The sequence below is a fragment of the Pyrgilauda ruficollis genome, unplaced genomic scaffold, assembly GCF_017590135.1.
Source record: "Pyrgilauda ruficollis isolate IOZ18807 unplaced genomic scaffold, ASM1759013v1 scaffold23, whole genome shotgun sequence".
Lineage (NCBI taxonomy): Eukaryota > Metazoa > Chordata > Aves > Passeriformes > Passeridae > Pyrgilauda > Pyrgilauda ruficollis.
Window position 1 is genome coordinate 14,377,090 of NW_024522539.1, and position 20,519 is coordinate 14,397,608.

Below are 20,519 nucleotides of genomic sequence, written 5' to 3' on the forward strand. Positions count from 1 at the left end.
TATCCCCGCGGACCCGCTTCGGCGCTGGGCCGGAGCTGAGGGTGTTTTCTGGGAGTCTCCACAGCATCTCTGTGCGAATAACATTGCTGAATGCCATGTCATCCTGCTAGGTGATCGCCTCACCTTTCCCTGTTGCTTGAGGTGCTCCTAAAAGCCAAACACCAAAAGTTTGAACATTATAGCAGGGGACAGCACTGGACTCAGTCACGTTCCATCGTGCGGCCAGATTTATGAGAACAAATCACGATTTTTGTGCCCTTGTGCAAATAATACATAGATCCACCCCTAAAGTTTAATAATGTAGGAGTCAATGTGTGCTGTTTAAAAGCTCACTGAAGAGGGTTTCTCCAAAAACATTTCTTGGGGTGGGTGATAAACACAGTTAGTTCCTCAGGCCTTTTATTAGAAACCTCTAGATCTTTTGAGGGAAGCTAGGTGATAGTGACTATTTTGTATACAAAGAAACGCGTATCTTAGAGCAATTCTGACAGGCTTTGCTAATACTTATGCAAATTTGAGATAGTAGCTAATCTTTCTCACTACAGCAAAAGTAAAAAGCTGTCCTGATGTAATTACACTGCACTGCAATCAGCCAGGTATCCGTGTTTACTGTAATAGCTGTGTGCTCAGAGTGGTGTGTGTTCATTTTGCCCTGGTGTTAGCACCAAGGCACATCCCATGTACATGCAAAGGTCTTCATGGAAACACCATTTTGTGGGTTGTTTTTTTTTAGTTTAGTTGTTAAGATTTTTGTTAAATCTCCATTTGCTGCTAAGAGGCTGTTTTCTGTCATGGTTTTCTATGGTGACTTTTCCCATCTGTCCCTTTCTACATCCCAATTACTTGACAGATTTTGGTTTTCTTTTGAGGATACTAAAAACTCAAAACATTACCCAAACTGTAATGCATGTATGTTTTACACAGAACTGCAGTGTATGATCTGTAGACAGGTTGTTAAAACATTTGGCAAAGATCTTGTAATTCATATTATTAATTCTCAAAGTTGTTAACTTGATGAAACAGCCTCATATACATAATAAAGTCTCACTTCACTTTATCAAAATACCAAAAGCACTATTTCCAGCCCAACAGGGCAGGTGTTTTCTTTATGAAGTTACTGCAGCTGTAAATATTGTACCACAGCTGACCTCTCAAAGACTTCAGAGGTCCCAAAGGGAGTAGGATATATTTTTTTTTTACTGTTTCAAATTTAAGTTTCTAACAAACATTCTCCTTCCACGTCATTTTGGAGGCAGTGACTCAGACAGATGGTTATTATGGAAAATTATATACAAAAATAGAAGGTAAAAATAGGGTGCATGATACCAGTCCATGAATGTCTCACTCTTCAATTTCTGTAAATAATCATTTCCATAAAAGCCAGCCATGGGTGCAGAGTTGGATATTCCCTTTATTTAATGCAAATTGTGCATCATCACATATCCTTTCTGGGTACCTGCAGTTACAAATTACTTCAGATCTTAAAATCATGTTTTGAACCTGTTAAAATTACTGAAAAAAATGCACTGTTAAAAATAAGTAAAAATTTTCATTAAAGATCTACTTCACAGAAGATATTAGTACCTATTTACTATTTTTGTATTAGCAGTAACACTTTAGATTAGATCTAGAAAAGTCATTAAATGCTTCAAAATGTATAATTACTTTAAAATGTATTAGAGAACTCTTCCTCATTTGTGAGTCTATGCTATGTACTCTGCAATTAGCAATGCTTTTTGACAACATGCCAGACAGTGTAAATGAACATTAAAATTGACAGTTAAGATAATTTTATAGATATTTAAAGATCATACAAGACACAAACATCCCTCCTTCACAATAAGATAAATATTTATTTCATAATTTTTCAAAGTGCTTTGACAATGCTTGTCAAAGGTGACAGATTTTGCATTCCTAAGTGGTTGAGGTCTTCCATTGGAAAATGTCAGCCCTAGGTTGATTAATTTATACATTGTTGTTTGATTCCATTTTCATATTAATTAACTAGTTGAACTTGATGATCTTATTCTGTTTGACAGCCTCAATTTGGCCAACATGGCAACTGCTTTGGTAAAGGAACTGATATTGAAACAATTAATTCTGAGTTTTTCTCTTAGTTAGGGGGTTCTTATGTCCAACTAACCCATGTCCAACTAACCATCACTACAGGAAGAATTCCTTGTAAGGACAGAATCAAATGAAGTGCCAAGGATATCATTGTCCATACACTCCTGGGGTAAGTACCTCAACCAGATAATGTAAACATCTCCATGTTTCATGGTCTTTCTATGAGACTTTAGCTTTATATGGTAATAATGAAAGCAACAGAATTCGGAATGAAATTTGGGTGCATTAATTGCAGAATAAGCATGACAGGAACAGAGTTTTTGCAGAATTGCAAAACTGTAAGGTTAGCTTTTAAAAAGCATGCAGTTAGTTCTTTTCCCAGCTTTTTAAGTTTGCTTCTAGGTTTGTCTCATCATAAGGAATGGGATTCATTCTGCAGCCTGTTCACCTCCTCTCACCTAGGAGTGACTTGAGGCCTGCAGAGAGGAAGTAAAAAAAGATACTTTGCATCATTTAATTATGAGCTCTTTAGCTGCCTGAGTAATGTTGATGGAGTCCAGAAAAATGTGTCTTTTCTGCTTTAGGCAGCATAAAATGGGAACATGCTTCAGCTCAGAGGGGAAAAAAGGCACATGGAGAGATTGGAACAGGGAATTCACACTTGACAAATGGCACAAGAGTGAGAAAATTTACTGGCAAAATGCTAACACTCCATCTTCTGAGAAGCTTGACATTATCAGAGAAGAAGGTTTTGCTGTTTTAAAAAATCCACCAAACAGACAAAAAACAAGAAAGAAGATCCTAATTCCCTTCCAAGACAATCAGGCTGCAGTTACTTGAATCACTGTTGTTCTTCCCAGAAGTTGTATAATGGTACAACATTAAATGTCCCTCCACTGAAAGAACAAATCACAGTTCTCTCATTCCCCCCCAGTTTCCATCCCTGAAATTCCACTGTTTTTCTGGGTGTTACTCCCCTCTTATAATCATGGCAGTGACAAAGAGTAAGGCCCATGTATGTAAGCCCTGTTCCAAACCTTTGGTAAGTCAGAACAACAACTTGTGAAAGCTGCCTGCCTTAAGGAGAGGTGAAGGATTACACAGCTGATAGGGGCTGATTCTGTTCCCACTGAAGTCTGAGGGAGTTAAGTTTATGAACAGGAACCTTCTCTCAGTTGTAGCTGTCTTCAGATCCTGTAGTTGTCTAGCTCCCGTGGCTATTCTCTAAGTCTATAGCTCCAGAAGGGGAAATTCTCTTGTCCTGTAGCACACACCCAGACAATTAAGGGGGCCTGATCCTATCAGTTTTTAAGAGCTTGTAAGAACATGATCCAGTTTTGTGTACCGATTAATTTGCAGCCCTAAACTGTGTTTTGCAGGGCTGGGGTTGTGTGTATGTGTGTGTTGGTGTTTTCTGGACTTCTGCCTTAGGAATTGTCAGAAAAAAGGTATAAACTGTGAGACAGGAACACAAGGGGGATAAAAGGTTGGGCTGAAGATCAAAAACGGCAATGCTTGCAGCCTTCTGAAGTGGTGTGGTGTGTATGGGTGAATGCTTAAAGCCTTCTGAAATTGTATGGGGAAACTCTGTGAGTTGTGGTTGTCTCAGCTGTGACACTACCTCAAGCTACTTACTCTGATATGTTGATAGATACCATACATAGAAGTCCATCTCCTTCAGACAGGACAAAGAAATGGAGAATGGACCATGGGAGGATGGTTTCTGTTGCATCAAACTAAGGGTATTTGGTTTAAAGACTTGTGTTCAATTATCTTATCCAGCTAGGCTTTTAGTATTGGCATTCCTATGCTGGTTTTGCAGAAAAGGTATCTCATTGTCTTTGACAGAAAGAAAAGGCAAAAGTGGCTTTGCTCATAGAATGTCTCCTAGAATGGACAAATCATCTTTCAGGATTATTAAATCATTCTGCATTTCTGTCATAAGTGTTAGGATTTCTAAATTTAAGCATTTTAGAATTTAGATTACAAACTACCCTCTAAACAGTGATTTGATGAAATTTAGGAACCCTGTGGAAGGCTGTGTTTTTCTTAAAACATGACAGAAGGAGTATTTATTTTAAGTACAAAACTATCTTCTTAAAAAAAATCATGGCTTTGTAGAGATTTTTTCAGAAGTAAAATTCATGAGGAAATGTCAGTGTCTTTAAAAACATGTTTAAATCTCAGGTCAACATTATATTTGTATTTTGTTGCTGAAAGCATGACATACATTGCAAATAATTCCATTAAGTAAAAAGTTGTAGACTAAAATCATCTTCATATCAAGCTGAAGGTTCTTACTGCATATGTAGAGATGTAGGAAAATTTAAAATTCAGATTGTAGTTAAGCTAGGAAAGTATGACTTTTTAACGCTTGAGAAGACTAAAGAAATAGTAAGTCTTCTATTTCTACAGCTGAAATATCAAAACAAACCTGTTATAGAAAGCATCAGGAAAAGACTGCTTGGGTAATATACACCAATCAAGTGAAGTCTGTTCATAAATAAGTTAACAAAACTGCCTGCAGCCTGTGACATCAGCATACTGGCGTGGTCTTTAATGCAAACAACTGTGTACAGAATTATGTGGAGTGTGCTTGCCACTGATTCTGTAAGTGCTTCTGCACAGGAAAGCCTTATTTGTAAACTAAGTGAAAAGGTTAATTGCTGCTTGTTCATGTCTCTTCAAGATGTCCTTCTGTGCAGAAAGCTTGGGAAAAAAAAACTTTAAGAAACCCGAAAAATGGGAAAACTAAAATGTCACAAGTACATTACAGTATGAAATATATGTCAGGCAAATAGTTTTCGGGTTCTCTTCTTGCATTGCCTGCATATCCACAAAGTTCATAAAACAAATAAATGAGGATTTGTGCATGTTAACTTCCTTGGCAGTAATTGTTATGCCAAGAAAAACTTATTTACTGATTGTAGACATCCATACAATAATATATGGGGTTTTTATTGCATGAACCAATCAATCAGTGTGAAGCACAGATGGTGAATGGTGAAAAGAGAAAACACAAGGTTTGTTTTCCTTTATTTCTGAAGAAAATGTCTAAGCTATTTTGTTGTCACTGGGAAGTGGGTTTCTGCTCTGAAATGTAGAGCAAAATAATGCAGCTTGACCTAGAAACTGTACAGTTTCTGTGGCTACAGAAGTAAAATCTTGCTGCAAACAGGCAACAAAAGATAAATTGCTATGGTACTTATGTAACTTAGCTCATGTATTTGTGTTTAGAATCACAGAGAATTCAAGAAATGCCAACATATTAATTCTGAAAATTAAATCAGCAATAACAACAAAGATAGACCCTAAATCTGTATCACTATTTCAGTACTCAAAAGCTGTACTTCATCCATGGGAACTTCAATGAACTTGTAAAGACTGAATACCACATCAATATTCCCAGCACCAGCTCAGGAACTTCACAACTCTTCTATTGTTTAATTTATGAATATTGCAGCTCAAGCTTGCTCAAGTTCCACAAGGACTCCATGGCAATCTTTAGGGTGAAGAAAAATCACAGGTTTGCCATGTGCACCTATTTTTGGCTCTTCACTCAATATTCGTATCTTTTTTTTCTTCAGTTCTGTCATAGCCGCTTTTATGTCATCAACCTTTTAAAAAAGATACAATTCACACAAATTAACATATTGCACTGTATTATGCAGATTTTACATTTTGGAGCAATAGCAGTTCCTTACTGAAATGTTATTTCTAAGTTCTAATATAATTCTGAAAATAAATTAAGTTGTAAACCATTTAAAAACGGAAGTATTTTTATTTTTAATACTACATGGAGTTTGCATTTTGAAGATTTGAAGATTTTATAAAACACTATTTAAATGGATTGTGCAATATTTAAGAAATTAATAAACTGAAATCACTCATGCAGAAAGACCATTGATCTTTTTGTTGTTACTTTATAAGGACTCCATAAATAATCTAAATTCTGCATTACTTTCTGCTCTCAATAACTAAAGAATAATACCTCCCTTTATCAATGATGACAGAGCACTGACTCATTAAATGGTGAAAAAGGGAGGGCAGTAGGCAGAAGGTAAAAGTCCCTTTTAGATTTATGTATTCTGCTTCTGAGTAGGTTAAGGTTCATTAAGTTTCCTAAGGAAAAAAGCTTGGAATAATCAAAAATATATCCAGATGTGGTCTTTGTATTGAACTTTACTATAATAACAGCCATTAATACAGTATTTCAGTACAGTTTCCTACAGAAATATGTAATTAACAAAAATACCTATACTGTATGCTGTGATCTGAAGTTCTGATGGCATGTCATCTAATGAAATTTTAATTTTCCTACAACTTAAATACATTCGTTTTTAAAAATAATAATGTTAGTACTCAGTTTAGAAAGTTCAATAGTCAATAATCAATAAAGACCTAGAATTGAAATAATATAATTGCTATTTTTCAAGACTGAGGTGTCTGGACATAATTTAGTGAATAAACTCTTCTCCCAATGCCATAGTAGGGAAGAAGGAAATTCCTAGCTTTAATTCAGAGGAACAGACATCACCTAATTCCTACCTATCTGCAGCAGTTTTGTTCATGAATATTCCAAACTCACTACAGCTCTTTCCACACACAACTACCAGTCTGCAAAACAAAAAGGAATGACTGTCAAATTATCTAAACTAGAGAGGCCACATGTGACATGTGCCATGGCCCCCTCCAGATTCTTTCCCCGAGCAGAAAAGCCACAGCAGCTGCTGCTCCTGTCCTGCAGAGATGGCCTGAAGAGGAGTCTGGGCTCAGCTGGAATGAATTCCTGCATCCCCAAGGATGAGTGACAGTAAACAATGGAAAGCCTTTGGGTGCATCCATGTTAGAAGAGGCTTGGATTGCTCTCTTACTCTGTTGTGTCCAGCATGGCTTTCACTGCAGGCATTAAATTGTAACTGGTCAGGAATAGTTTAATTCCCTCTTAAAATAGTTACCTTTTTTGAAACAAGCTGCCTATCAAAACATCTATTTTGTATAAGAGAGAAGAAATACAACAGCCTTGTATGTTAGTTCTTAACACAGGTCAAACCTATTGAAACATGCATACTTGAATGTATCTATCTCATTACAAGAATATTATGTTAAAATACCTCAATGCAGATATGATGCATTCCTCCAGTCTTGTTTTTTTGCAGGAAGCTTGCAATCGGACTTTTCTCTCCTAAAGGATGTAGAAGTTCCAGCTTGGTGTTTCCCAGCTCCACAAAAACAGTGTAGACACCATGTTCAGGAAGAGCAACAGTCTCACTCACCTGGGCTCCTAACACATCTTTATACAAGGACTGAGCTTTCTCCAAATCAGGCACTGCAATTGCCACGTGATTAAGTCGGCCCAGTTTCCACAAACAGCTTGGAATGTTTTGTGAGAAGGACTTTGATGATGATAGAGTTCGTACTGTGGGAGCAGAAGTCTGCAGTCTGCTAAGAAGCCCTGAAAAAAAAGTGAACAGCACTGACATGCTGCTTTTGAGAAAGTCTCAGTGCCTGCTCTTTCCCCTATAAAGGCCTGCAGAGCTGCCAAGTCATTGGCACACCCTTGTGCAATGCTCAGGGCAGACTGAGAGCAAGGAAGCAGTTACTCTGTTTTCAGAGTAAGTAAATATTCAGAAGTATTAAAATAATAATAAATAAAACCCCAAATCAGACTCAAATTTGGTGCAAATCCTTACATATGCCTGTTGAAAAGAGGAAAACAGGACCAATTGTAAAGGCCAACTGTATAATGTGTTTAAAAGTGACTTTTGAAATTTTCAGAGCTTCTTATGAAATAAAGAAATAAGGATATGCCTGTACATCTCAAAATTATAGCAAACAAACAAAAAGATCTCAAAAAATAAAGATATGAGGGTACTTACAAATTAATTACCTTAACAATTAATCTGTCAGTACTAGCATCTGGAGGGGTTGGGGGTGGGGACAAATTGTGATAGTATCAGTTGTTTCTAGAAGCAAAATTAGAATTAAAGGACATATTCATAAAAGCCGCATTTTAATTCCACACCAGTTTGCTTTAGGCCAAGTCAGAGCTCCCAATGCCTCAAGGCCAAGCTAGAGGCATCTCAGCATTCTGGGAGTCTTTGAGGCATTCTTTGCTTTAAAGTCACAAATGTGCTGTTTTGCTAAGAGGTTGTGCCAGCGATGCACTGAGATTCTGGATGCTTTGCAAACACTGAGGACAGATAGCCTGGCTGGGCTCTTGGTACTCTGTAAGGTCAGTAATAGCTGTAATTAATTAAATCAGCTTTGCTTCACAGTACGGAACTACCATTCCACAGGAGAACGACCATTCCACAGGAATCCCACATTCTGCCAGTTAACTTTTCTTCAAAAACTGATGAATCCTTAAACCTAAGTCTTTCTGAGCATGGAGCTGTGATGTAGGAAGAAATGTTTGCATGTATTTGACACTTACAACATGCAGTGTGCATATTAGCAAGGACTCAGTGTCACAAAAGTAAGTCTATTCACAATCTTTTGATGATACTAAATTAACATCCTACATTAAGTATTTCCAGAAACTTGTCCAGTGCTGCAAGTAACTGCCCTGCAGTATTTCTTGCCAGGCTTTCACACAGTCCATCCTGTCATCTCCTTCATCACAGCCAGAAGTTCTGGACAATTCTTTCGCTTGGTACCTTTAGGATATCATACTGGTATAGGACAGCAACTGCTTTTCAACTTTTTACATGTTAAAAAAATCCCTTAGAAATTTTCAGGCAAAAAAGAAATTTTTGTTTTTCAAATGTCTGTGCAGAAACTATTTTGTAGAAATACTTGCCATGTTCATGCCGCTGAGTCAGGGTGAACCAAGTAATTCTGTGAGGGAGCAGTGCTGTGCAATGCCTAAAATGCACGAGGTACAAACATGCAGGAACTAGGTGGCATGATTAAAGGCATGGCTAATTAACTAGTATAGGGTTTGACAGTTAACCAGAGTAAATAAATGTGTTACAAAAAGTAACAACCCCCCAATATCTGCTATGCAGTCTTTCCCGCCCACGTAAGTTTTCTTCTGAAGTAGCTCCATTTTGTACTGTAATTTCTTACGACATTATTCAATTCTTGCTGAAGCAAGAGATTTTTTTCCACTTGAAGGAAGGCAGTATTCTCTAAAGAAGAAAAATCCTTTGAAAGAGAAGGATCCCTTACTATATAACTTATTATGTTTTCCAGAGCCTTTTATGGTTTTATTCTTTCTTCCAAATATTAACAGACTGCAGTTCAATAGAAATACTACTAATGTAGGTATTTTTTTCAAGCAGTCTTTACTAATGGAAAGGCAAGGATTTTCCTATTCTTTCACATCTGACATCTCTAGTTCTTGCTGCACTTCACACACGGCATATGACCACACAGTTACTGTAATTTTATTTGGTTTTTTCTTTTTCAAGTAAATTGTCAAAGACACAGACTGTTTGTTACTCAGCAATTTGAGAAGCACTAGAAAAAACAATAGAAAATGTTCTTTCTTTTGGGTTCTGCCCCAAAAAAGTGAAGTATATTCCTAGGATTCTTGTAAAGTCAAAGATACTTATATGCTCACTCATATAAGCATTTATTCTATGAAGTCTTGTGAATTTATCCTAGCTCTAGTCAGATGCATACAGAGTATTAATTTTAAATCCATAATTGAATTGACTGAGATTAAACAAAAACCATTTGTGTTTTTCTTCAATTATCTAGATTAGTAACCATATAGATTACTTAAAATTTTAATCTTCTTCTAACCCAACAATCAAAAAATGGCCCTGCAGTGAAAAAGAAAGCTTTTCAGAAACTTCAAATTGAAACCCCATCACTTCCATGTTTCCAGGAAAGAAACACTTGTATTTATATATATACACATCTAAAACTAGTTCTGTATTATATAACTTTCTTCAGCTTCATTTGAAGAATATTTTTAAATTGATCTATTAGGGGTGTCATTCTATTGATGATTGACTATGCACATCAGAGCTTAAATATACAATTGTACCAGGTAAGGGTTACATTCTTTAACTGAGCAGATTATGAAGTAACAAGTCTGAAGTACCTCATAAACTGAGATCCTCATCCTTCAAATGTTTATTCATAGGCTTGTTTGTTGCTTCTGATGTGGAGCAGTGTTCATTGGCTTAATCAAGGAAACTAAGGAATCAAAAACAAGCCAAATCCAACTGAACTCAGTCTCATTCTCTGTGGGAAGGTTTTACAACAGTGGGTTGCAGTTAAAACCTTGTCACTGGGCACTGCTTTATTGTCACTCTTTCCAGGGGGAGATGAACTCCCAAAGCATGGAGAGGATGCTGTTACCATAGGGAATCTGGCACACAGGGGCTGTGTGTTCACTCTCTGGACCAAATGGAGAAAGGGCATAGTGTGGTCATTCTCAAATTCCAGCAATTTCAAGGTGGTGTGAGCATATTGGGAACTCTGGAAGCCAACTGGGCTCACAGCGCTGCTCTGCTCCTTGCTGGACGGGGCTTTTGGGAATCAGATGGGCTTCACAGTACAAGGAAAGTGAGTCTCAGTGTGCTGCAGCTCTTGTTCCCTCCTTCAAAGTGCAGTCATGCAATGGTGTTTTCATGCCCAGTATCCTACTGACCGAGCACTGACAGCACTGAGCCTCTCATTCACTTTTCTCATGGTCTGTAGTGACCAAGTGAAATTGTGTGGTTTGGGCATTGTGACTTCAACCCACCCTACCAGAGTGAGGTTATATCATGAACAGGAAATTATTTTGAGTTTGACCTCCAAACCACACTTCAAAAAAGACAAGCTCCTCCTTGCACCTTAAGTTTGGCGTTTGCTCTGTAAGTTTACCCTATGCGAGCTAAAGTCAGCTGTTAACGTGCCCGTCAGTCGGATCGGGAGACCTTGTTTTTATTTACAGAAGCGGCAGTTTGGTTCGGCCTGCGAGGCTCTCACGGGCAGATCCGCCAGGCCGGAGCAGGCACCGAGACCCGCGGCCGCCCCGTGGCGGAGCCGCCGCCGCCGCCCGCGCTCCCGCCGCCCTTCCCGCCGCCCTTCTCGCCGCCGCCCCGCGTTACCGGCCGCTCCGCGCCGCAGCACCGCCGCCATCTCACCGCCCGATCGGCCGCGGGCAGCGCCGCCCTCCCCGGCACCCTCGGTGCGGGCCCGGCAGCAGCGCAGCGTGTGGGCAGCGCCGTGTCACCGCGAGGGGCCGTGCCCGCCAGCACAGCGCGCCATTGGAGCGGCACCGCGCCGCTGAGGGGAGGCGGCCGCGCCCTCCCGGGGCCGTGCGCTCCCGGGGGCCGCGCGCTCCCGGGGGCCGTGCCTCCCCACAGGCCGTGCCCGCCGCAAGGGCCGTGCTCTCCCGGGGGCCGTGCCCTCCCGGGAACCGTGCCCTTGCGGAGGCCGTACCCTCCCACAGGCCGTGCCCTCCCTGGGGCCGCGCTGGGGAGGCGGCCGCGCCCTCCCGGGGCCGTGCGCTCCCGGGGGCCGTGCCCCCCCACGGGCCGTGCCCTCCCACAGGCCGTGCCCTCCCACAGGCCGTGCCCGCCCAGGTACCGTGCCCGCCCAGGTACCGTGCCCTCCCGGGGACCGTGCCCTCCCTGGGGCCGTGCCCTCCCACAGGCCGTGCCCTCCCCGGGGCACTGCACAGATCTGGGAGAGACCGAGGTAGAACGAAGTATTTGCCGAGGAAGTTTTCTGAGCAAATCCCACAGAAACAGGTTGGAAAAGACCTCCGAGATCATGGAGTCCAAACTATGACTGAACACGACCTTGTCGACTAAACCAGGGCTCTTAAGTGCCACATCCAGACTTAAACACTTCCAGGAACAGTAACTCCACCACCTCCCTAGGCAGCTCATTCAAATATCTAATCACCCTTTCTGTGAAGAAATTTCGTATGATGTCCAACCTAAATGTCCCCTGGTGCAGCTTGAGACCATGTCCTCCCGTCCCATCACCAGGACAAGTGACACCAGGAGGGTGATACGCTACAGCCTCCTGCTGTAGGGAGCCCTGGAGGGCAGTGAGGTCACCCCAAGTCTCCTTTTCTCCAGGCTGAGGCCTCCAGCTCCCTCAGCCGCTCCTCACCTGACTGGTGCTCCAGTTACTTTTCCAGTTCTGTTGCCATTCTCTGGACTTGCTCCAACACCTCAATGTCCTTCCTGAATTGAGAGGCCCAGAACTCAAGGGTGGCCTTACCAGTGCAGAGTACAGGGGAAGAATCACTTCCCTGACCTGCTGGCCTCACTATTCCTGGTACAGAGCGGGATGCCATAAACATTGTGCCAGAGAGACTGAGGACAGCGAGCAGGCTGTCTGCTGATGCTGCACTCTTGTGTGTCAGGCATAGCACACTGCGAGCTGTTGAGATATAGCCTGCATAGAGAGACAGCTTGTGCCACTTCAAATCTGACTTTATGTGATTAGTTAAAAGCACAGATTAAAATCAGTGGTCAAAATGGGTATTTGAAAGTCCCAATATATGACATTTTCAATTTCCAGCCCAGGTTGTGTGTCAGGTGTGTTTCTGATGCTCAGAGAATTTCAGGTACAGGTCACAGTCACAGCTCTGCTGGCTGGGCCCTGCTCCACGCCATGGTTTTTGGAGTGTGCAAAGTGACAGTGGGGAAACACAGAGGTGGCATTGCAGGGCACTGAAAAGACTTCATTTGTGAAAGCAGCAGAGGCAGGAGCAGTATTGAAATTAAAAGGTTAGTCACAGTTTTGCATCGAGTTGCAGAAGGGCTGTGTGGATGGCTGAAAACACAAGGGTCTGTGGGTGTAGGTCTTAATTTGACTTTATAAAATAAACTTTAAGGAAACCACGAGATGTAAGAGGGGAGCTGAAGAGCACTGGGCAGTGCTGTGCGGATGGTGCAGGGGTGTGTGCGTGCCTCGTTAGCCTGAACTTGTAGACACCAGGTGAGATCGGGTGTTTTGCCCACAAATCAGCTGGAAATGTGCAGTTCCAAAATAGCCCTTGTATCTAGGTCAGAGATTCAAAACTGTGAAGTAAGATGACTGTAGCTCCACTATATTTAGAGCACGCTTCCCAGTGCTGATGCACATCCCAGCCTACAGCAACACCGCGCCCGTCCCAGGGCGGGAAGCAGCAGCCATCGGGCATGACCGCCATACCCTGTGGGGGTTCTGGGAGAACGAGGCGCTTCTAACAGAGGGCTGGGCCAGGAGTACGGGGTGCTTTGGTTCAGGAGGCAGGAATGCCATGGCTGGGGAGGCAGGAATGCCACGGCTCGGGAAGCGGGGCGGGGCAGAGCTCCGCGGGCGGAACCGCTGTGTGCGGAACCGCTGTGTGCGGAACCTTGGCGGCGGCCGCGGGAGCCGCCCGGGCCTGAGCGCCGGGCGCACGGCGGGGGCGGTGCCGGGGCCCCACGTGTGCGCGGCGCGATGGCGGCGGTGCCGGCGCTCCCGGGGCTCCAGGGGATCCAGACGTGCCTCAGGGTGGCGGGAGCGGCGGCGGCGCGCCCCGAGTGCTTCCTCAGGTACCGCGGGGCGGCGGGGGAGGCATTGGTAGCCGTAGAGAAAAACCTGGAGGAGACTAGCCAGGTGTAAAAGTTGAGGGGTGAGGCGGTGGAGAAGCGCAGTGACCTCTGTGCCGCCTGGGGTCTGGCTCCTGGACCACTGAGGTGTTTAGTGCTGTACTGTTCACTTCCCCAAAATGCCTGGAGTGCTTAAATAAGATCAACGTGTTGTAAGATGCAGCTGGAGAAAGCTGGAATTTTCTGTCCAGCTGCCGCTTCATACACGAAGTGTAATAAAGCTGAAAGGATTAAGAATTTAGTGGGTTTTTTTTTTCTGTGACTGTAGGAGCAGTGCTCCAAGCCATGCGTTCTAAACATTTTGTACCTAATGCCTAGTTTGAATAGCACCTGCTTCTGAACACCTATCTGTTTTTTTTTTTTTTTTTCTGTGACTGTAGTAGCAGTGCTCCAAGCCAATGTGTGGAGAGCTAAGCCGCAGCAGTAACTATTGAAAGGTGCTGCTGTGTAGCACCAGAGAACCAAAGCAGGTACCAGAGCAGCAGTGTGGATGTGACTGACTTAGTGGAAAGTGCTAAGCTCTTTTATTTTTCTGCTCTCAGTGTGCAGGATGGACTGGCTGCCGACTTCAGAGCAATGACAAAGACTCTCTACGATCTCAATAAAGGAAGTGACATAGTTCGTGGGGGCCCTCTAAAAGAGCTGGTGATAGAAAATTTTGATGAAGAACAGATTTGGCAGCAACTGGAGCTCCAGAACAATGCAATTCTCAATTTCTTCAAGAAATCCATTGCAAGGGATGCGGAGGATGAAGACCTTTGCCTTCTCTCAGACCAGGAAGAGGATGGCTCTGATGCAGAGGCCAGCAGTGACAAGGAGTTGGAAGACAACATCATGGAAGCAGAACCTGAACAGATGGATGTTTATACAAAAGATAAAGATAAAACTAAAGCTAAAGAAAAGCAAAGTAAACTCAGAGAAAGCATAATGCAGAAAGACAGTGATGAGGATTCTGATATTGACTTTGATATTGAAGCACTGGAGCAACAAACTAAAGCAGCCAAGGAAACCACACTGAGAAGGAAGGGAAGGAAATCTGTAGTGGATGACAAGTTTTTCAAGCTAGCTGAGATGGAAGCTTTTTTAGAACATGCAGAGAAGGAAGACAGGGAAGAAGAAGAAGAAGAAGATGATATTAATTATTTTGAAGACATTATCTCAGATGATGAGGAAGACTCTGAAGAAGCTAAAATTAACGTAAGTTTTTTCCTTTAAATCAAAATCTGGTGTCTGTTAGGAGGACCATAAAGTGTTTAACTCTGTGTAGAAACTGCTAAGTTACATTTGTTTATGTGACTAATGATTACTTCTGAAGCTTTACTTTAACAATTAATATCTGGTAAGGAAATTCCCTGGTGTAGAAGGACATAGCATCCTGCTATTCCAGTCTCTCCTTACATGGGCCTTGGGCTTTTACATAAATAAAGGAAGAGATAATACCCATGGGAAATCAGGGACCTTGAAGAATTGCAGAATAGGTGACCCAGAAAATGAAAAATCTGGCAATTAGAGATCACTGAGGTGGCTGATGCAGAGCAAAGGGTTTTTTTCCCAGGGACCTTGCCTTGTAACTCTGATACAATTTAAATTGATGAGTGATTGATTCAAAAGTAAGTATTTTATTATTTAATATTACCAGACATTCTCACTAGCAAGTAAGAAATATACCCAGGGAATTAGTGTGCATTCCAACAAGAATTTGGCAAAATCTACAGCTCCTTGACTTCTGTATGTGCAAGTGGTAGAGAATTGTAAACACCAGGAAAAGAAATCAGTTTTACTGTGACACCCTACTACAGGTTAATGCACCACTCCCTGAATTACTGTTGCTCAAGTAGTGCACTAAAGACTTTAAAAGACAGGATACCCTTTGATTTCTGTCAGTCTTAACAGCTTTGGTTTGTTTGTTTTTTTTTTCTTTCCCTCTCACCTTTTTAGCCAATGAAAAGTTCCAGAGATATGACGTACAAAGATTTCTTTGATCTGGTTGATGATGATGATGGTGATGATGATGGTGATGATGATTTAGTAGCTAGTGATGCTGAAGAGGATCAGGAGGAGGAAGCAGACAGTGCCATTGAAGAGCAAAATGAAGAAAGTATGTCTGAGTAAGTAAAATGCAGGTAAAATGCCCTCATAATTTTACACTAAAGAAAGCAGAAAATACTGAGAATGCCACACTCACTCTGGTCATAGTTTGCCATTCTCAGTTAACTGTTGTATGTTCATGGTTTGTGTTGTCACCTTATTTATATTTTTAAAATATTGTCCTTTGATCTTTATTTGAGTAAAGCATTTAAAAGTTGTTCAGAGTTATTCTTATTATCCAGAAGTTTCCCTAATGTCCTCTGCCTTTAGGGGGATGCTTGAGACCTGTTGTAAACTGTAAGTTACTTGTAACAGGTAAACATCTGAAATATCCTCATGTGAAAAATTATAAAGGCTTCTCAACTTTTATTTTATATTAAATGGTTTTGTTACAGGTTTGAGGATATGGATGAAATGGTGGAGCACATGAGAAGTAAAGAAGCTTCTAAAAAAGTAACTTTCAGTTTGCCAGATGACAGTGAAACAGAAGATGTAACTGAAGTGCAATTAGAGAAGGGCTCCAGTCCCAGTGAAATAAAGTCATCATTTGAGAAGAGACAGGAAAAGGTAATTTTGGTTTGGTTTTCTTTGGGTTTCGTTCATATTTTATTTGGCTAATACTTTGAAACAGTGGCAAATACTTTTTTTTTTTTTTTACTGGTTGTTTCATTTGTTCAGAGTCCAGCAAATAAAAAGAAGGTATTTAAAATTTAAGGAAGACATGTGGTTTATCTACATAGATACATCTTCAATCATATATCCCCTCACATACCTGAAATAAATACTAATTTTTTTGCTGTGAGTTTATGAGTGAGCTCTTCTAAACTTCCTAGGAAATTGTGTTTTTCAGATGAGCAAAAAAATAAAAAGCTTGGAAGAAGCATTGTTAGAGGAGAAACCTTGGCAGCTTAAAGGAGAAGTGACTGGGCAGAAACGGCCTGAGAACAGCCTTTTGGAAGAAACAGTGCTTTTTGACCATGCAGTGCGAATGGGTAAGGGGAGGGACGGGGCTTTGCTCACAGCATGTTGCAGACCATGCTGGGTGTTCTGCCCTTTGACCTTGCTGAAAACACCTGTGACTCAAGAGGACACCAGGTTCAACTTCTTGATGTGATTTTGAGGTTGTTTCACACTGCATTTTCACAGTAGAAACTACAGGAAATGGTAAAATTTTTTAAAAAAAATTTAAATTGATGTGAAAGTTCATAACTTTGGTGGCAGACCTCATAATTTATCAGCCTTACATAATATGACTTTTATATTTACTTCACCTTCAATTGGTACATTTTTGTGAAAGCTTTACTTTGTTTTTCTGTAGTTTATTCTTTATAAAATAAGACCTGTTTCTTGCTGGAGAAACATTAATCTTAAAATTCTTTGCCTTTTCCTTTCAGCACCTGTGATCACAGAAGAAACTACTTTTCAGCTGGAAGATCTCATTAAACAGAGAATATTGGATGAGGTTAGTATTATCTTATCTGTTCCTCCTTACACTGTTCATAGACTTGATTCACAGGGCATATTCCAAGGATGAGCTGGAAGCATTCCCAATGTTAGGGGTAGAATTATCTTAATTTCTGCAACTGATTGTTCTTTTGTCTTGATGAGTGTGTCTTTAGATTTCTAAGGAGGCCTATTTTTATATCCCTGTTATACACCATGTTTTAGTGCACTTCAAAACAGACTGTGTGCAGATAAAACTAAGGAGTTTATCTGCAATATAAAGCCAGCCTGTAGTGCTCTGAGCATTCTGAACACTGACCAAAACTCAGTTGTTCGCTTCAAAACCAGATGAGCAAAAAAATAAAAAGCTTGGAAGAAGCATTGTTCAAAGCTAGTGATAGAAAATTTGTATTTCACAGCTTGTTGAGCCTTACTGTCCATTGAATTTTAAAAGATGGAGAAGAGTTTCAACTTGTTATAGTTGTTGACTTCGTTCATAAGACCAAGGATACAAGTAGAGCTACAACTTTTATTACTTTTTTTTTAAATGAAAGTGCACAACTTGATGAGTCCTGGGATGCTATATGCATAAACTAGTTAATGTGCCAGATAAATAACTGAAAAATGTTCTAAATAAAATATAGCTGGTAGATGTGGCTGTACTTGCATTTGGTCATTACTGTGACTTTCTCAGGCATGGGATGACGTAGTACCAAAAGAGAAACCCAAAGAGGAAGCTTTTGAGTACAAGAAGCGGATCAGTTTGGATCATGAAAAGAGTAAGCTGAGTCTGGCTGAAATCTACGAGCAAGAATACATGAAACTTCACCAGGTAACATAAACAATGCCTTTCCTTTGGGCTGGAAGTTCACACCGTGTTCTCTTGTGTGTTCATTTATACACTTTCCAAGTGGAAGTAATTTAGTCTTTCTCTGAGTGTTCACCAGTGAAAGGGCTCTGAATTGTAAGTGGTGTTGTTACCAGTCTTGCTAAAGTAAAGTAGCCTTATGAATGATGTTACAGTTACATTGCATTTTTAATGCAGCAAAAGACTGAAGAGGAGGAAAATCCTGAACACAAAGAAATTCAGGAAATGATGGATTCACTCTTCCAGAAGCTGGATGCACTTTGTAATTTCCACTTCACACCCAAACCAGTAAGTGCATAAGTTTCATAAAGTTGGGGGCTTTCTCCCTTTTTTTAAACTGGATACTTTAAAATATATTCCAGAAATGGAAAGCAGAGTAAACATTGGTGTTTACTGAGCTCATTCTTATTTCATATTAAATGCACTGTGACTGCCTCTAAACAAACCCAACTGCTTGTGATCTTCAGTTGTCTGTCAGCTGCTGAGGTGCTGTGCTCAGTCCTGAATGTGTCTCCTTATTTCTAGCCGGTGCCAGAAGTTAAAATCGTTTCCAACCTTCCAGCTATAAGTATGGAAGAAGTAGCACCAGTTGCTGTTAGTGATGCTGCTCTCTTAGCACCAGAGGAGATCAAGGTAAATATAAAATGGCATAAGGGGGTTATAGAAGGATGTACTGTCTGTCAGTGGGAATTGTGCTCTTCCCATCCTGGTGGGTGGTTCCTCACCTTGTGGACTTTTTGGCTGAGAATTTTAGCATTGGTGGTTGTTGGGAGGTTTTGAGGGCTGAGGTGGTTTTTTAGGGTTTTTTTTTTCTAACTGGGGAAAGAGTACATTTTATTTGGCTCCAGTAGGCCATAATACTATGCTTTGGTTTTGATCTTAACTGTTACATGATGGGCATTGTTGTTCCAACATTTATACGGGTATTGAGAGGGAGCAAGCTAAAGACTGGAGCAGAGCAATTAGCATGTCCTGGATCAGTTGTACAAATCTCATTTCCCAGCTTTTGTCAGTTTTTGGCCTTTGCCTTATCCTGAGCTGTCACTTGAAATAATGGAAATGCTGAGACAGATTTGAGTTCTGTGAAGTGAGTCCTGTCTTTTGCACTGTTGTGGATCTATTTAGGAAAAGAACAAAGCTGGTGATGTAAAAACAGATGCAGAAAAGACTCCCACAGACAAAAAAAGAGAACTGAGAAGGAAAAAGCTCCGTAAACGTATGAAGCGAAGGGAAAAGGAGAAACGTCAAAAGCTTCTTGAAAAGATGAAACCAGAACAACCCACAAAACTTAGCAAAAAAGCTGCTGCAGCAAAATTAAAAAGACTTACCAAAGAAGGCAAAGCATCTCTGCTCAAGGTAAGACTAAAATCGCAAGGACAGATAATTTTTCTCTAGAGAGGAAAGTAAACTGTATCCCACAGAATTACAAGGTTGGAAAAATGTGAAAAAGCTGTATGATACAATTACTCTATAAAAGTATGTTCATCAGGCAGAAATGATCTTGTGTGAGGTGCTACTTGTCTATTTATTTCAAAGTTCACAAAGTGATGTTGTGCAAATAGTAAGACATTTTCTTTATTTCCTGCATTTAAGCCATTCCACTTCATCAAGTGGGCCTGCTTGAATGCACATTGAGGTTTCTATGTTCTGTATAAGCTTTGGGTAACTGAAACTGTTTTGTAATACAGTATTCCTGTTTAACTTTGTCCTTATTGTGGAGCCTTCCCTATAATCTCATCAGATTGATATTGTTTTGCATGCTATAAAACAGTAAACTCATGCACCACTTATGATGCCTTTTAAATAAACTCTAAAAATCTCTGAAATTTTGAAGTATTAGAAACTAATAGGAAAAATAACTTCATTACTTCCAGTTGTTTGTATTTACCTTTTCAGAAGGCAAATAGAACACAAAATACAGATACCCTGTTGTAGTTCATGATGTGCAAGGATCTGTTCTTGATGCCTGCTCTTACCTGTCAGGCTAGTTGCTACTTAGGAAGAGAATGTAATCTTTATTTCTTTAGATAGCATGAGTGGAATAAAAATGTGGTGAACAATGTCCTCTGAAAATCAGTTACCAGATCTTTTTTAAGTTAAACACCATTATGCTTTAGTAGCTAGTAAATAATGTAATGGTACTGTTTGTACATTTCTTGGTTGTAACAAATGTTTTGTCCAATGACAGGATGAAGGTAAAGACAAGGCCTTGAAATCATCCCAGGCCTTCTTTTCTCAGCTACAAGATCAAGTGAGAATGCAAATCAAAGATGCCAGCAAATTAAAGAAGAAACAGAAGAAGGAAAAAGCAATCTCTGTTCACAAACTGAAGTTGTAATTTACCTTTTTTATATGGTGCATCCTGTATATAATAAACTTTTTTGCTGACTTTGAATAGGTTTTATTCTGTGTTGATCTTTTAAAACACCTTGTGAACTTCTGAGGTGATGTTCAGACAATTTTCTGTAGATTTTACTCCTGTTTTCTACCATAGAACTCTGATATATTCCAAA

The 20,519-nt window shown here is 40.7% G+C and overlaps 2 protein-coding genes across 2 annotated transcripts; one reads left to right on the forward strand and one right to left on the reverse strand.

Moving 5' to 3' along the window:
- Positions 1–2,741: 2,741 nt before the first annotated feature.
- MCEE (methylmalonyl-CoA epimerase) lies at positions 2,742–11,344 on the reverse strand. The gene is made up of 3 exons (XM_041469041.1): positions 11,121–11,344; positions 7,182–7,522; positions 2,742–5,684 (listed from the first exon to the last, which is right to left on the reverse strand). The coding sequence occupies exons 1-3, from the start codon at positions 11,149–11,151 to the stop codon at positions 5,532–5,534; spliced, it is 525 nt and encodes a 174-aa protein (XP_041324975.1). The 5' UTR covers positions 11,152–11,344; the 3' UTR covers positions 2,742–5,531.
- A 2,059-nt stretch (positions 11,345–13,403) lies between these two features.
- On the forward strand, positions 13,404–20,401 carry MPHOSPH10 (M-phase phosphoprotein 10). The gene is made up of 11 exons (XM_041469293.1): positions 13,404–13,550; positions 14,150–14,804; positions 15,546–15,715; positions 16,091–16,262; positions 16,546–16,687; positions 17,090–17,157; positions 17,833–17,970; positions 18,184–18,294; positions 18,532–18,639; positions 19,132–19,362; positions 20,195–20,401. The coding sequence occupies exons 1-11, from the start codon at positions 13,456–13,458 to the stop codon at positions 20,342–20,344; spliced, it is 2,040 nt and encodes a 679-aa protein (XP_041325227.1). The 5' UTR covers positions 13,404–13,455; the 3' UTR covers positions 20,345–20,401.
- The last annotated feature ends 118 nt before the right edge of the window (positions 20,402–20,519 follow it).